Source organism: Miniopterus schreibersii (assembly GCF_964146895.1).
Source record: "Miniopterus schreibersii genome assembly, chromosome: 11".
Lineage (NCBI taxonomy): Eukaryota > Metazoa > Chordata > Mammalia > Chiroptera > Miniopteridae > Miniopterus > Miniopterus schreibersii.
The window spans coordinates 43,904,311-43,920,045 of record NC_138111.1 but is presented as its reverse complement, the minus strand read 5'-3'; the positions used below and the strand labels follow the sequence as shown (position 1 = coordinate 43,920,045).

At 42.0% G+C, this 15,735-nt stretch overlaps 1 protein-coding gene across 4 annotated transcripts in view; it reads left to right on the top strand.

Annotated features, from left to right (window-relative positions):
* Positions 1-15,735, top strand: part of GLIS3 (GLIS family zinc finger 3) — a 408,840-nt gene that overhangs the window by 373,886 nt on the left and 19,219 nt on the right. For all 4 annotated transcript variants that reach the window (XM_081150561.1, XM_081150560.1, XM_081150562.1 and 1 more), the window contains one exon: positions 7,116-7,291. In XM_081150561.1, coding sequence (XP_081006687.1) covers positions 7,116-7,291 — 176 coding nt within the window. The remainder of the gene's footprint in view (positions 1-7,115; positions 7,292-15,735) is intronic.

Here is a 15,735-nt window from a genome sequence, read left to right as displayed (position 1 = left end):
ATTTTTCTCTGGCTGGCGCTTTTTTGTAAAGAGGATTTGGCAGAATCAGACTTTTCTTCCTTCTCTCCTTATCACATAGATTCTGAAATAGACAAACAACTGAGTCACTGCCAATTCTGCAGGCAAGATATTCCAAAAATACCCTAGGTCCTGGTTAAGTGTGTCCTGCATAGTTCAATTCTCTAAGATATCCTGGATATCCTCTCCTCCTCCCTTTTTATTTCTGTGGGAGGGGGAGATATTGTGATGCCCTACTTCAGTATTTATCAGAAAAAATATACTTCTCTGCCTTGGGCATTGTTACTTTGTTTTCTTGACTTAACAACTGCTTCCCTTTACCCAAGTGGAGAAATGTTTCTCCAGAACACTATCCTTTCTGTTTCTCACAAACATTCATCATAGTATATGTGTGAGTCGTCTTTAAAACGCCTTGATGATCATTTCACCTACGGCTAGCTTCACAGCCCTCAATTTGTCATGCTCTGTGGAGGTCCCAGCAATTATTTTTGAGACTTGGCCTTGTCCAATGTGATAAATTATTTGCAGTTAATATTGACCCAGCCTCTTGTAAGGAGAAGGGAACACTGAGCCCTTCCAGGGGACAGATTCCGCTCTTTGACTAGTCTGGAAGGGTCCTCCGATGGGCATATACAGCTCTTGGCCGGCTTTGGTCCTGCCCAGATGGACAGTGTTGCAATTACCCACACTCCCCAGCGGCTGTTTCTTCATTTCTGAAAGCTGGTCTTGATTGTCTCAGAAGCAGAATTCAATTTGCAGTTCCCCCAGTAACGTGCTGTGATTCATTCGGGGACAAATCTGGATTGAACTGAGTCCAAGTGTCTCTTTTGTGAGACAGAAGGGAAGTATAAGTAGATACTATAGTCACCCAGATGAGTCAGCCAGGAATTCATGAAGTGATTCATAAATCGTTATAAAGACCACTAAAGTCTACTAAAACGAAGTGCTGTCTGGCTGTACAAAGTGGGGTATTATCATTGGGGTTTTTTTTTAGATGTTAAATCAGATGTGAAATCCTTAAAACTGAGCTTTTCTTTTTAGGATTTGAAAAGGATTCCTTTTTTCCCCTCTGCAGTTGGCCAACTGCTAAAGCCATTTTTCATTGATTAGTTTTCACAGATGAATTTTGAAACCACCACAGATGATACCCCACAATTCTTTGGGGGAATAAAAAATACCTCCCCAAATCCACCGTAGACCAGTTTGTATCCATTATTTCTACTCCCTGGCAGCAAATCAATAATATTTTTCATGCGAATACAATGAAATAAGCTGTTCTGAAGCATTCTCTCTTCTCTGGGAGGTCTGTAAACCCCATGGGAGGGGGGTGAGGGGAGAACTATCCAAAGTACATATCAACCAACATTTAATCTAGTGGATCGTGTAGACACCTTTTTTTTCAAAGTGTTAACCCTCAAAGCAGTGCTAAAACACAGTTCCCACACCACTTGCCAGAATTGGTTACTTATACAGCACAAATGAAGAAAGTAAGACATGGGGCACATGCTTGACTTGTGACACAGTTTTTTAGTAAATTTTGTTTGAAGAAATACAATCATTAGTTGTCATGGAAATACTTTGGACTCACAGACAGGGGAAAGAGTGCTACCTGAAAGGAGTTATCCAGTTGGAAAGCTAAAGGCATAAGCCCAGCTTGGGCATGAAGAACCCAGTTCAGCAATGAGCAGGTTCCCCAAAGCAAACTGAGAAACTTAGCTCCATTGTCAGGTTTCTTAAAGGCAGTAGGTTGCTGGTAAGTCCCCATCAGCAGTGATAAGGTCAAAATCTCAAGTGCCCGCAGGAGTCCTCTCCTTCCTTCTTCACCCCACCCCTCTGCCCTGCTCCCATCTCCACTAGAGAACATCTTACCTTATCGGGATAAAGTGGTATCTGGAGAACTAGCATGGGACTGGGCGAATCATTTCATGTCTCTGGGCCTATTTTATCTCATCCAAATAAGGTGGTGCTCTAGTGCCCTTTTGCTAGAACTTTCTATGGTTATATGAATTGGTGAACTCAGGATGGTCCTTTAGAAAACTCAATACCAAGAAATGAGACTCTTACATAAGACCACGACTAACTGCTCTTAGAACCGGAAAATTAGCCAAAGGACTAAATGCCTCACTTTCTTTGAGCCTTAACGTCCATATCTGAATAGTTAAGGGATAAAAGTGTCCTAAGATTTTTTTATTTTAAGAACTCCATAAATACTCAAATACAGTGCTTGAACCACAATCTTATATAGCTCTCAAGCACTGGGTACATGTTAATGTCAAAGATTCCTTATATTTATATTCTATTTAGAGCAGCCATTCCATCACCATGTATTGGTCATCTGAAAGGTGTCAGACACTCATTGTCTAGAGTACTTTTAATATCTTCGACTTCCCAGTTTAAATTTGTTCATAACCCACCTCCATCCTTCAGCTTCCATTCTTTATTTTTCTTCATAGTACTCATTTCCTATGAGTACTAGCTCAATACAAAGTCTTCTAACTTAAATTTGTTCATTTCCTGCCCCCCTCACCTAAACATAAGTTTCACAAAGACAAAGATATGTGTCATGTGTTGCTTTATTTCTAGTGCTTAAAACAGTGCCACACACTTGGTCAGTGCTCAATAACTATCTCTTGAATGAACAAATAAAAATGTTACCTCAGATTTTACAGTCCCCAGTAAGAGTCGAGATTATCTTTATTTTATTCTTAAAACCGAGGCTGGGCGAAATCAGGTAATTTAGTCAAGATTGCCCAGCTAGTAAGGGACAGAGGCAATACTCAAGCCCAGGACTTCCAGTACATCTGTCTTTGATGACATCTGTCTGCTTCTCCTGCCATTTGCAGTTTTTCTGCATGGGATCCTCACTAGTTCTGCCTGTCTCCATAGGGACCTATTGTTCTACGACACAGAACCTAAGTTGAGAACTACATTCACAGGAGAGCTGACCTCTGTGTTTCTGGCCCACCTCACTGCAAGGTTGGGAAGCTTAGTGTGAACCGAGGGTGGGAGCAGTCACCATAACCAAGTAAATACCCTCAAGGAGCAGACATTTTCTACGGTTGTATAAAGATCTGCAGAAACCTCTCTTTTTTTCCCTGGAAAATCTTTCATGAGCCCTTTAAAACCTGCTTCCTCTCTCCCTTTTTTTTTCTTTTGGCAAGCCAGTGAACCATGGCTCATGCTAAGGTTATATAAACTCCTCCACTAAATGAGTGGAAGTGGTTGACTCAATTCTGTGATTTGCTTTTGTGTGATCTTCTGGTAAGCAGTGATTTTTGTTTAAAAAATTCTAGTCCGTTGTGTGCATATTTACATAACAGTCTTCCATTGTTTTATGAAAGTACAAGAAGCTGGAGAAGAGGCTGGTGAGCCACGTGGAATAAAACCTGTGAAATGTCAAGCGCATATCAGCAGCTGGGGGACTGAGTTGGGCCTAGAAAAATTTCAGACAGACAGACTCTCTGTGGCTCTTGGACACTGCTGTAATTCAGAATGAATCCGAGTGATGTCATCTTGTCCTGATGTAATGAGGGAATGAGAGATTCCATAGAAGAAAAATTGTAAATCCTTGCAGTTTTTGTTCAGCATCAAAATTGTTTATTTATGTCAGCATCAAAATTTTTAAAATTCACCTTCATTGAATTTTTTTTTAAATCTCTGTTTTGGGCAGAATATTATGGACATATTCATTTTGGTAGGTGTATGTGTGTGTTAGCAAGTTTGGGGAACAGTTGAGGACACTAAGAAAATGGGATTTAGCCTTCCTTCAGTAACAAGAGGGACATTTTATGTTTTGCTCAGTAAGCTTCTGTTTAAGTGTGCTTGTTTTTTGTTTGCTTGCTTCTAGAGTAAATAGCCTCAAACTACTCAAGTTTCTTACGTCCTTTGGCTTTTGAAATAATGTTTCTGGCATCTATCTTGCTATGAGTTGTCAGTGATTGTTTTTGGATGCTCTCAGGGCTTTGACTCTATCAGTAAGACTCTCCTCCGCCTTCTTTATGCCTCTCCTGCCCCTGCACCCTGATTTTAATTTTCTATTTCTACTTTACTATGAGCTAGTTAACAAGTAACCAAGTTTATAAACATTAAATTAATTAATAGAGGGACTGTGAAAGATTTTTCAATAAAATAGCATGCAGTGTTTTTAAGCAGTAACAAAATTGATTCTATGTGCTGTACTTGAAAATCAATCACTTTTATACACTCACTTCTTATGCTGGACTTTCTAGTGCTGAACTCTTATTTATTTCCTTCTTCCTTGTCTGGATAATTGAGATCACGTCTTATCACTTGTCATCTTTTCTCTGTACATGTAAAAGTTAAAATGTTTGTTCCAATTCTTTCCTTTTCAAGTCAGACTACCTTAGGTATACATTTATTTACTTAGAATAGCTTATATTTAAATTTTTATTAATTTATGTGGAATGACATACTATATTTTAAAATTATATTAACTTTATACCATATAATCTTTCTTATTTGAACAGCAAGGAGAAAAATCCAGTCTGAATTAACAAAAAGCAAGATACAGAGTCAGTTGAAGGCTTAATAGGCATTTTATTCCCCTTGGGTCTCTGAGATAAGCAATGCTAAAATCTTGATGTTGATCCTGCCACTTTTTTTTTTCGTTATCAGTATTATTACATTAAATAATATATGGTAGCCAAGAGAGCATGGCCCGGGTTTGGAACTTGTGTGAATGAATAAGATAAGAAAGATTTATAATTAGCATATAATTATATACTCTCTAGACAGATAGATAACATAGATATATAATTTATATGTAGATATACAAATCTTTAGATAGAGAGTCTATTATATGGAATTTACATTCTCGATGACTCAGAAAATGCCTAATGAATTCTATTCTTTTAGTTGGTTGAATACTTTCCCTTTTTCATAGCTAATAATCGTAATTCACCCTACAACCACCTCACCCCAAATTAAATAAAGATTTATATTGCTGACAGTCTTCACCTTCTTCCCCTTCCCCATCCACCTTTTCTGCTCTTTGTTAATCAGACCCTTGTTTATGAGTCAGACTTACTGTGCTGTGGGGCTTGGGAGTTATGAAACAGAATTGTTCTGCTCCATCAGTCCCAGGATATCAGGGTCATTCTTCTAAATTCTGCACCTCTCCCTATCCACACATTTCTCCCTCATCAGTCCTCAGAAGAAAGGAAAGGTGGCAGAAGTACCAGAAGAAAAGACTAGAAAATCTTCTAGAGCATCTTTTATTCCCAATTAAAGAAATATAATTAGGAAGCCAGTCAAAAGACAAAATTGAGATGCCAGCCATGGCTATTTAGTAGTGACATAGGTTGCCTTCCAGTTCAGATTTTCCCCCATGCTCTCCCGGGGGACCCCCTGTCCGCAGGATTCCCATGTTGGTGGTAGTGTGGACTCCTTCTAGCCCTAAAGTCTGTGGTCCCATAATTCCTATCCCTATCCCACAACCTCAGAGTAGCTTGTGGGACACATTAAGGACATGTTCCCCAAGAAAATAACCTCTGCACGAGAAAGCCTGGTTGATGAGTTTTTACTAGATGTTCTCAGGGCAGTGCCAGAGTTCTTTTGCTGTGTTTTCTCTGAAGGCCACCTCAGCAGGTCTTTTTAGGCTAATTCCAAACTAATTACACGATGTGCTTGGAAAATACATATTTACTGCCACAAGACAGTTACTATTCTCTTTCAGCAGAGCAGAGATATAAATAAGTGATTAAACAGGCATCCCGACCCAGCTAGTTTGTTTAAGCATCCTCTGACCTCTCTCCTCCAGAGGGTAACTAGTCCAGATCCTCCCTCCTTGGTTTCTGCATCACCTTTTTTTTTTTTTTTGTCATTTATTGATTCATTTTGAGAGAGAGAGACTTATATATGCATTCATTGGTTGATTCTTGTATGTGCCCTGGCCAGAGATCAAACCCACAACACTGGTGTATCGGGACGACTCTCTACCCAGCCGAGCTACCAGCCAGGGCCTCTGCATCACCTCCTTACCCAGCCTCTTCCTACCTCCACCAGGACAGTCCAGAAGGAACACGGGGCTCATCCAGTTGTTTCTTCCAGCTGTGATACACATGTAGAAGCTCTGCCTCACTAAATATTCTCATTCAGAACATTGAAAATGACTTTATGTAAACAGGACTGGTTCATCCTGTTTATCATCTACAGCCTTACACCAAAGCCCAGCCAAGTGAAGTGATTTGTTCCTGTGAAATTAGTCCCTGGACATTATTAAACATTAACATTGTTGTCACAAATACACCCTCCCTTCAGTGTTAGCCCCTCCAGCTATCATTTTGCACCTAGTGAATTCTCCAATCCTGCCAATTCTCCCTTACAATTAGAAAATGAATAGTCATTTATCCATTTTATATCTCAGGTTAGTTGATGATGTTACCTTATTTAAGCATCTGTATTTCTCTCCTCAGAAACTACCAATAGTCTTTCTGTGATTCGCACATGTGACTGCGAAAGAAGACGTCCCACCTCATGTTTCTGTCACCTGGGCAGTGTTCTTTGCCATGCACAGAACCCACGCTGATCTCTTGGGTTCTGGATTTCAAACCACTCTTGACCTTTGAGGTCTAAGTTAATGTATTCTTGGCCAAAGAAAATGTTTTGTTAAAGAGAATGGATTAGAGAGGCTTAATAAAGACTTGTGACACTTCTTGGACCTCAGATATGTAATACAGGACAAAATGTTTATGACCTAAGTGTAAGTGAATCAGAAACGTTCAGATCAAATTTCCCTTAAAATGCAAAAGGATTTAAAAATTAGAAGAAAATCGGTCTGACAAGAGATGTGCTTTGAAATTCACCGAACCCAGAGTATTTGAAATGCATTTTAAGAAGCTTGACAAACCCACACCTTGACTAGATTTCCCCTTTGCTGATCTCTTTTATTCCCTCAGTATCTCAATTGAGAAGTCAGCGGTTAAAAATGGGAGACAAAAGTCTTAAGATTTTTATTAAAGGGCTTTTTGACATGCTGTTATGTAGCCAGAATGGGAAATGAGAATCTGGCTTTGAAGAGTGTCTGTGCTCCTGTGATTTTACGTCCCTCATGTTTCCTTTTATAATTGTTTTCTCAGGTTTGCACCTTCTGCTCCATCTCCTCACCACATCAGTCCCCGGAGAGTTCCAGCTCCTCCTTCAGTAATGCAGAGAGCGCAGCCGCCCCACACCCAGCAGCCCTCAGGATCACACCTGAAGTCTTACCAGCCGGAAACAAACTCTTCTTTCCAACCAAATGGGATCCATGTCCATGGTAAGCAGGGAGCAGTCGGTCCCTTGCATTTTGAAAAATGACATTGCGCTGTTGCTTTTAGTCAAGTGTCTTAGTTACCAGTTGTGGGTTTCAAATGTTCCGTTATATACCGGGCTTCAGCTTTTATGGCTTCTCTCTAAAATTTCACACTTAATCAGCTTGAAATCTTACAGTATTTCCTTGGCTTTGGCCCTCAGAGAGTATGACTTACAACACCCCAAAGTGGTCAGCCTAAGGTGATGATCCATTTATAGACCCAGAGCTTTAACACCTCATGGATAGGCCTAAGAACAACATCTTGCTTCCTAAACAATGAACAGTTGTGTAAAGGAGAACAACCGGAGTCCTTTTGCCCATGCACAGGTCTTTGCCTCTAATCCCGTATGCCTAGATCCTCTTTATCCTGCAGGGCTCACATGAAATGACACCTCCTCCCTGAAGCCTTTCCTGATCTCCTAGCTGGACTTAATCTCTCCTGGTTCTAAACCGTGATTACATATCACCTGTGTCTCTGACAATACTTATGCTTTCTCTCCTTGGTGATTTACTTCTCTATGAGTGAAAGTTGTCATCACTATTAATCTGGAAACTTCTTTCTGAGGTCAGAATTTTCTGGCCCATTGTCATTTCTCTTAGAGAACTTAGCACAGTCCTTTACATGTTATAAAACGCACATAGATACTTGATAGATGCATGAAGGAAGAAGAGGAGGGAAGGAAGGCAAGAGAAATCATGATGGTTTTCAAAATGTGCAGGTCTTATGTTTAACTCAGAACATACATGGAAAACTAAGTCTGGCTTAATTTCTGTTCTTTATTTAAACCCATTTTGCTGATTCAGAAAGATATCTTAAGTGAGCATCCATAGAAAGTTGAATTGCCAAATCATATAGACTCAAACTATACATAGCTTTTTGCTTCCTGAGGGCATTCAGACCTTCTTACATAAGCAGAAGAGATTCTTTCCATTTAGACTGAGTGCTTTAGCTTCTTCTGAAAAATATGATTCTTCTCCATCTCCCTCTCGCTGATGCCTGAATTTGCTTCATACGAGTTCATACTTGAAATTAATGAGTGGTATCCCTGAGCAAACTTAAATCAACATCAGATTGCCTGTGATTAAGCGTGAGTGATTTCCCAAGGTGGCAGAATCAAGCAGCACGATGGAGCCAGGCCTGAGCAAGAACTTCAGTGAAGGGTGCTGGACAGCTGAAGAGGAGGCACTGTGGAGACAGTGGCAGGCTGCAGGAAGGGAATGACCTGGAAAAGCCCAGGGTCATTGCCTCTGACTCAGCGTTCCATCCATCTCTCCTCCCCTCTCCCTGAGTATAGTCACACAGATCCATTATTCACCAATAAAACTTGGGCTCCCACCATTCTTTGGGCCTTTGGTAATTTTTACTTTCTTCTGTTGGTAAATTTCTTCTGAAGCTTTAGTTACATATTTATTCAACCAAGAAGTATGTCTTGAGTGCCTACTAGGTGCAAAGCAATGGGTGTGTGAGAAAGATGAACAGAGCACTCTCCCTTCTGAGAGGGCCCTCCCAGCCCAGGTGAGGAGCTTGGCTGCAATGGGGAGAGCTAGCCCCCTGTGCTGTGAAGCCACCCTCATCTGCAGGCAGGAGCTGGACTGCATGAGTGTGGGCTTTGTGGAATACAGAATAGGTCATGTTTCCTAAGACACATGATTTTTACCTTCACTGTAACATCACTGAAATCTGAACAGAGCTCAGTCAGTGGCATCATATAGCAGGCTATGATTTTTCTTTTTTGTGCTATATAAAATAGCAGAGCCTTTCACAGTCCATGGTGTCAGGGTTCCAGTGACATGCAGTATAACACGCTTTGATTACAACTGTGAGACACATTTTAGAAATTCAAAATTTAACCTATGTGTAGAAAAACAAATTGGAAGGAAATTCTCCAAAACATTAACGTTCTTTTCATCACAGTGCTAGGATAATAGGTGATTTTTCCCCCTCTGTTTTTTTGTTTGGTTTTGGGTGTTTTGTTGGGTTATTTTTTTTTTTTTTTGCTTTCTAAAGAAATTTAAACGGGACTTTCGGATTAGATCAACGTGAATGCAAATGCCAGTCTACTCAACTGTATGACTCCAGACAAATTATTGGGCCTCAGTTCACATTCATTAGTTGAGGAGAGTCTTGTCTACCTTCTCTTATCAGTTGTTAATGAGGATTCCACTAGAAAGCACCAAGTACAGAGTCGGAGCTTAATTAATTAATTTAACCTTCATCCTTTTAATCTCTTCTTTTCTTTATTGGACTCTTTGAGGATAGGAATGATGTTTGTAGCCCTAGGGCAAGCATAATATTGGTACAAAGCTGGCATTTAGTAAATATTTACTGAATAAGTGATTGACTCAAATGAGTAATGAAACTAGGGGACACAGAGAGTGGGATCTGCTTTGTTATTTTGCCCTGCAGCTTGGCAAGACTCTTCTCCCACATTTCTCTTTTTTAGTTGTCAACTTGGTGTGTTTTTTAACTTTTTCATTGTTAAAAATTCCCATGGCCAATGAGAAACTGCTCACAGAAGCCCTAAAAATAAATACATATGACAAGCCTTTCTAGAAGAGATCAGAATATAGTTATGCAAACTGGGAAATCTTGACTTCCTCCCAGAAGATGGGCAAGTGGCTGAGTTTGCAAGGGAGTGTCCATGCGTCAGTCACTGGGCCACTGCTGGGAATTAGGGGTAGGGATCCACATACAGCCTTACTTCCTCTTTCAAGTATTTTTCTGAAAATGCTTTTCTGGAACTTTCTAGGCATAGGCATTTCTCATCAACTAATCCTTAATAAGAACTAAATTGATCAAATATTTTTCAAGTGGGTGAATCAGTGCTAGGAATGAGAGAAGCAGAGAAGCTTCTAAATGAGTTGCATTTATTGGCCATGCCTTTCAGCTTTGGTTGGACTAGTGTGCTGGAGAGCATTATACAGCATCTTAGTAACAAGGAGCTTCATCCCCTAATAAAACGAGATTTTTAAAGCCCCGAGCAGTGTCAAGATTGCTAACAGTATAGCTATAGTGAGTGTTTACTCTCTCTTTTAAGAAGATCATGGCTTTAATGAGCATCACCACCCTCATCCTCTCTACTCCCTGCAGTAGGCAGAGGTCAGAGAAAAATGTCATCACTGTATTTTTAGAGATGGAAACTGATACATAGAAGATTTTATGTCCAGGCATTGCTGCCTCGGCTAACTACACTGGCATCTTTAACAAGAGGTCCACATTTCCAAGCCGCATTCTTAATCTACGTGTTTCTAAGTCCAAGAAACAAAATACATAAGTGTTTATATCTTTCCACGAGGAAATACACCTGTAGGCAGATGCTGGTACATTACACAGAGCTGTGAAAGGTGAGAGCTCGGAGGAGCTTTGTTCTTACAGGTAAAAAAGAAAATAGTTCCGTTGAGTTCCTTCATGCCAGACTAATTGATACAGAGCTTAGATGTCGTGTGTTCGATGTATATTTCTATTGAGAGGTGTTTTGTAAAAGGCATACTTTGAAAAGATTAATAGCACCACTTTTTCAAGTTTCCTCACCTAGTGAGTGACCCAGGACCGTAGCCGTTTTGTTGACTCTGCACCCACTGCACCCATTCATAGTGCTCTCATTAGCAAGGTGGATAAGGTGTCCTTGCTTTGAATGTTTGAATGTTGATAGCATCCGTGGGTCTCTGTTTGGGTGGTATCTCCAAGGCAACTTCTTGGTACATTTTAGTCTTTTATTTTAAATGTAAACATAAGGACAGCTCTTTCCAATCATGTAACCTTGTTCTTTGGCCTTTTCTTTCTCTTTAGGACTGTTTTCTTGTCCGGACAAGCCTCAGAATTTTGCTGGGATTAGTTGCCTAAGAGTTGATATTTGTACGTTTTGTTGTGGTGCTCATGGATAATTTCTTTGTAAATGCCCTGTGCACTCCAGGCTGTGAGAATGCCGTGGGAATCTCTAGAACAGCATTTTCACAACCTTCCTGATCTGAACTCATCAAAGAGAGGCCAAGTTCAATCCAACAAGTGTGTATTGGCCACCCACTATGTGCCAGGGAAACACGAATGTCATTTAATCAGTGCACTGTGACACATGCAGTAACAGACAGTATCAGAGGCACTGGTTTGTTCAGAGGAAGGTACCAGAGGAAGGTCCCTAGATGTGACCCTTGAATAGAGTTCTGAAGATAAATAGTACATTGGGTAGGCCAGGTGGGGAGAGGCATTCCAGGCAGGAGGAGCCAAGTGCACAAGCGAGAACACAAACGACAGCCTTGTGCATGCCTGGAGAGAAGAGCCAAGGGCAGTTTCGTGCGGCTGGAATGCACAGGCTAAGCTGTGGAGCAGAGGGGAGGAGGCACGCGAACAGCAAGGCCAGTTCGTAGAGGGATTTGGGGCCATGCTAAGTGTGGTGCTACTGAGGGAAGAGCCAGCCTGGTATTTTAGGCAAGTTAGGAGGGCATTGTGTAGGGAATAGAATGAGAGAGGTAAGAACATTGCATCCTAATTGCTGGGATTTTGTTGGACTGCATGTACAGGACACCCAGACAACAATCCAGCTCACTCAGATGCAACTGGTAAACGGGAATGATGTCATCATAATAGCGTGGACTCGTGCACACAGGCTTTCGTAGGCAAGACAGGCTGGAATAACGAGAGAAGAAAATGAAAAAGCCCTCGCTGCTGCACAGGCAGGAGCCCTTTCAGCTCTTTTAATGAAATTTGAAGAGCATGACCCCAGGGGCTCCCTCCCCAGAGAGCTGCACACCTGGCCGCGCACGGCCCTCGGCCAGTGGCAGATCACAGTCCTTCTTATGTGCTGGTCTCTCACCTGTTGTCTCAGTTACTGCAAGCCAGCATTTCCCGTTGACATTCTGTGCATTTTTAATAACCACTGGGTAGCTTCTAGCCCCACGGGACTGGCTGCCCAGATTCCCTCTCGATTATTTTGTGACTGCTGTAGTTAGAAGATTTCATAGATATTGAGTGGTCTGACCCAATCCTAGTTTTCCAAGGGCCTGTTATTTGCAGTACCCATTTGTACAGAGCACAAAACTTTTCAGGATTTGTTTATCATGGTATAGCAGGGTGCCCAGCGCAAGGCTTCACTCTCTTCGCATAAGAAGACATCGAACAAAAAACAGTGTGGGGTGGAGGAGCAGCCCACGAAGCCAATAGTATGCAAGCTTCCTCCCAGCTTTCTGCTCTGCCATCCCTTTTTCTGGCTTCCACCTTCCTGCTCACAGTAGGGATGCTGATATTCTGCATGCCTTGTCTCTGCTTCAGGTAGAGAGGAGGGAAAAGAGTGAAGGACAAGTGTACTCTGAGCTCAGTCCCATGCTACCCTCAAAAGCAAGGGAATCTGGGGAGACGGATGTTTTGGTGCATTGCCATGTTTAGCAAAATTGAGGTTCTATTGATAATGTTTACTGGACAGGAACATTGCAGGGTCTGCCAGATGTTCTCTGGGATGGTTTTCTCATCTGTAAAATGGAACTATCTCACACTTTCATTCATACCGATTGCCTCTTGGAAATCAGTGGTAGAGCCTAGAGGCTTCTTTCTGAGGGTTCTGCCCCATTTTATGTCCCTCAACCCCATTCTCTTAGGTTTCTGTACTTTCCACTGCTTGCTCTTATTTTCACCCCCCTGGACTTGCCGGCTGCCGACACAAAGCCTTCCATCATCCATGGTCCAGTCATTAGATTTCATTAGGAAAACACCATGAGGCTGCCTACCCGGCCTGGGCCATTTGATATGAAGGCGGCAGCAGTGGGAAGTAGGAGCCTGCTCTGTTGGTGCTGGCTCCCGTGGCTCATAAGCTGTCTTTCTCATGATTTAAAGCATGCCCTGCCCGCAGGCCCCACAGAAGCCAGCCAGTTCGCTCCCAGACAATGGTGGCATTTTCCCACCTCGGTGTGGAGCGGTAAGCCTGTCAGCCAAGTTCAAATTGACTGCATCTGGAAACAAAAGGTTTCCAGCCACCGACAGGCCTCTAAGAACAAAACATGTTGTAAATGGTTTGTCCTACCCAACAGCCAAACCACCTTTCAGCCCGAAGAAATCTCAGAGCATTGATACTTAAGTGGAAGGGGGTGGCAGGTACATGTGTAGCTTCTTCCTGTGCTGTGGGCTGTTTGCTTACAGTGATTGTGCAATGGTACTTTCCAGAAAGAGTCCTATGGGTCATAGCCACAGCTGATCTCATTTCTGGGAGTTTATAGTGTTAAATGCAGAAAGGTTATTTTTTAAAGGCAAATTGTAGAGACAATAAACATACTCTCCCCTCACAGGAAATTTAGTCACATCTGCATATGTGAGGTTGTGAAAGAGTGAAGTAGTAAGTCTAGAAATGGTATTGCTTACAACTTACGCATGTGTCACAACTTCCCCTTGAAACTCAGCAAGAAGAATGAGATTGATTGTAAATCCACAGTGTAAGAGTCTCCACTGAGAAAGTTGGGACATATGCACAAGAGGGATGAGCCAGTGAGTGCGCTTCGCTTCAGGCTATCCCGGTGTTATCATCCTCAGTCATAATCAGGAATAATTTTTGGTATCAGCCATGCTGTTATTAATGCTTATCTAGTACTAGGGATCGATGATGAGATCCAGAGAAATTCTTAATTACTCGTATACACTTAATTACTACAAAATTACCCCAAGAACAGTTTTATATAACTAGTACTTGGTAAATTCTGAGTGTGTGCGACTTATATAAAAACAGAAGTTAAATTTAGGTGCGTGTGTGCAGGTTGCCGTCAGCATTTCAACAAGCTGGGTGTTGTGGGAGGAGTATAGGATGGTCATAATCAGAAAGGCTGTTTCAGTGATTATGGAATGACTGAACTGCGAACGATCCACGTATGCAGTTAAGCATTTGCACACATAAACACAGAGATTAAACCCATATGTCAGTAAGGATATTAAGATGACTGACTCAGCCAACCATAACTAAATTATAAGTTTCCTTGGGGCAGGGACTGAATCCTCCCTTAATGCTTTGCACATAGTAAGTGCTTAATAAATGTTTATGGGATAAATATGAATGAATGGAAGGGGGAGGGGAAGAGAAAGAGAGGGATTTTCCCTCATGGCTGCTCCGACTGACTGGTGGACCCAGCCCTGGGCCAAGTTGTGACTTAGAGGCAGTGTCTCAGGGCCCCTCTTTTCTGGGCACTTCCTCCAGTTTCCATGCCCTTCTCTTCGGATGTCCAGTTCTTACAAGCTACCTGAGACGTCTCTCTAGAGGAAACTGGACGATCTAACAATTTGATAGGACCCCTTCCCATGAGTATTCGCACTTTAAGAGGATACTTTAAACACATCTGGCACTGAACATCTAGTAGTGAAATTCTGGGCAGTGGCAGCTCAGTGGAAGAGGTATTTTGAGGGGGTCCCTTATTTCCAAAACTTACCAGTTTTCAAAGCTTTCCCAGCCACTAGCTGACCCACCTGCAAACTGGTCATATTGCCTCAGAAGAAGATGTTACCAGAAGAGGAAATTGTGATTTGCCCAAGGTGATGCAGGAAGAGAAATAGTGAGCAGTAGAAAAAAGTAAAGACTTTGGAGTCAGGCAGATACGCCTGGAGTCCCACGAGCAAGACACGTCCTGACTCTGAGTGTCCTGGATCTGATAGGGGCTAGTGGTGCTTCTCTTTCAGAGGTGGTTCGAGACTGAGAGAAAGTGCCCGGCCCACGGTAGATGCTCAGTTCACTGAGGCTATTATTATTGTTGTTGTTGTATTTCTACTGTGCACTGGATGCTGTATGCTCTGCATACATGCACTTATGTTGTTTAATCCTTACAAAAGCATTAATAAAAGTATCAATGAGCCCAGGCACATACCTGGTGGGTATCAGAGCTGCTTTTATGAGCACAGTCTGACCCCAGAGCCCAGGCTGATTCTCCTTCACGATTGTACCTGTAGACAGTCCTGTGGAAGTTTTTAGTTACTTGGGGATTATTTTTGAGGTTAAGTGTGGAACCATTAAAAGATGGGGTTTCTTATAGGGCTAAAATTTGCTAACAATACAAGTGCCGTGATTCATGATTTCCCACCAACCGCTTGATCTTGTGTCTTGGCACACAGACTGCTGAAAAATTTGTCTTTTTTTTTTTTTTCCCCTATGTCAGGCAGTGTGGTGAATGCTTACCATGGAATTTCTCATTAATCCTCATAACACTATAAAGAAGGCTTATTTACTCCCATTTTACAGATGAGGAATCTGAATCACTAAAACATGAAGCAACTTGCCCAAAACTTCATTTCGAAATGATGGAGCTGGAAACGATACCCGGGACCACAGGACAGCAGAGTCTGTGCTTGTAACAGCGGCGATGATGCCACTGCTGTAGGGAAGGGAGTGCCCACTGTAACGGCCTCAGCGGGATTTCCCACAGGGGGTGTGCGCGTGTGTGTGCGT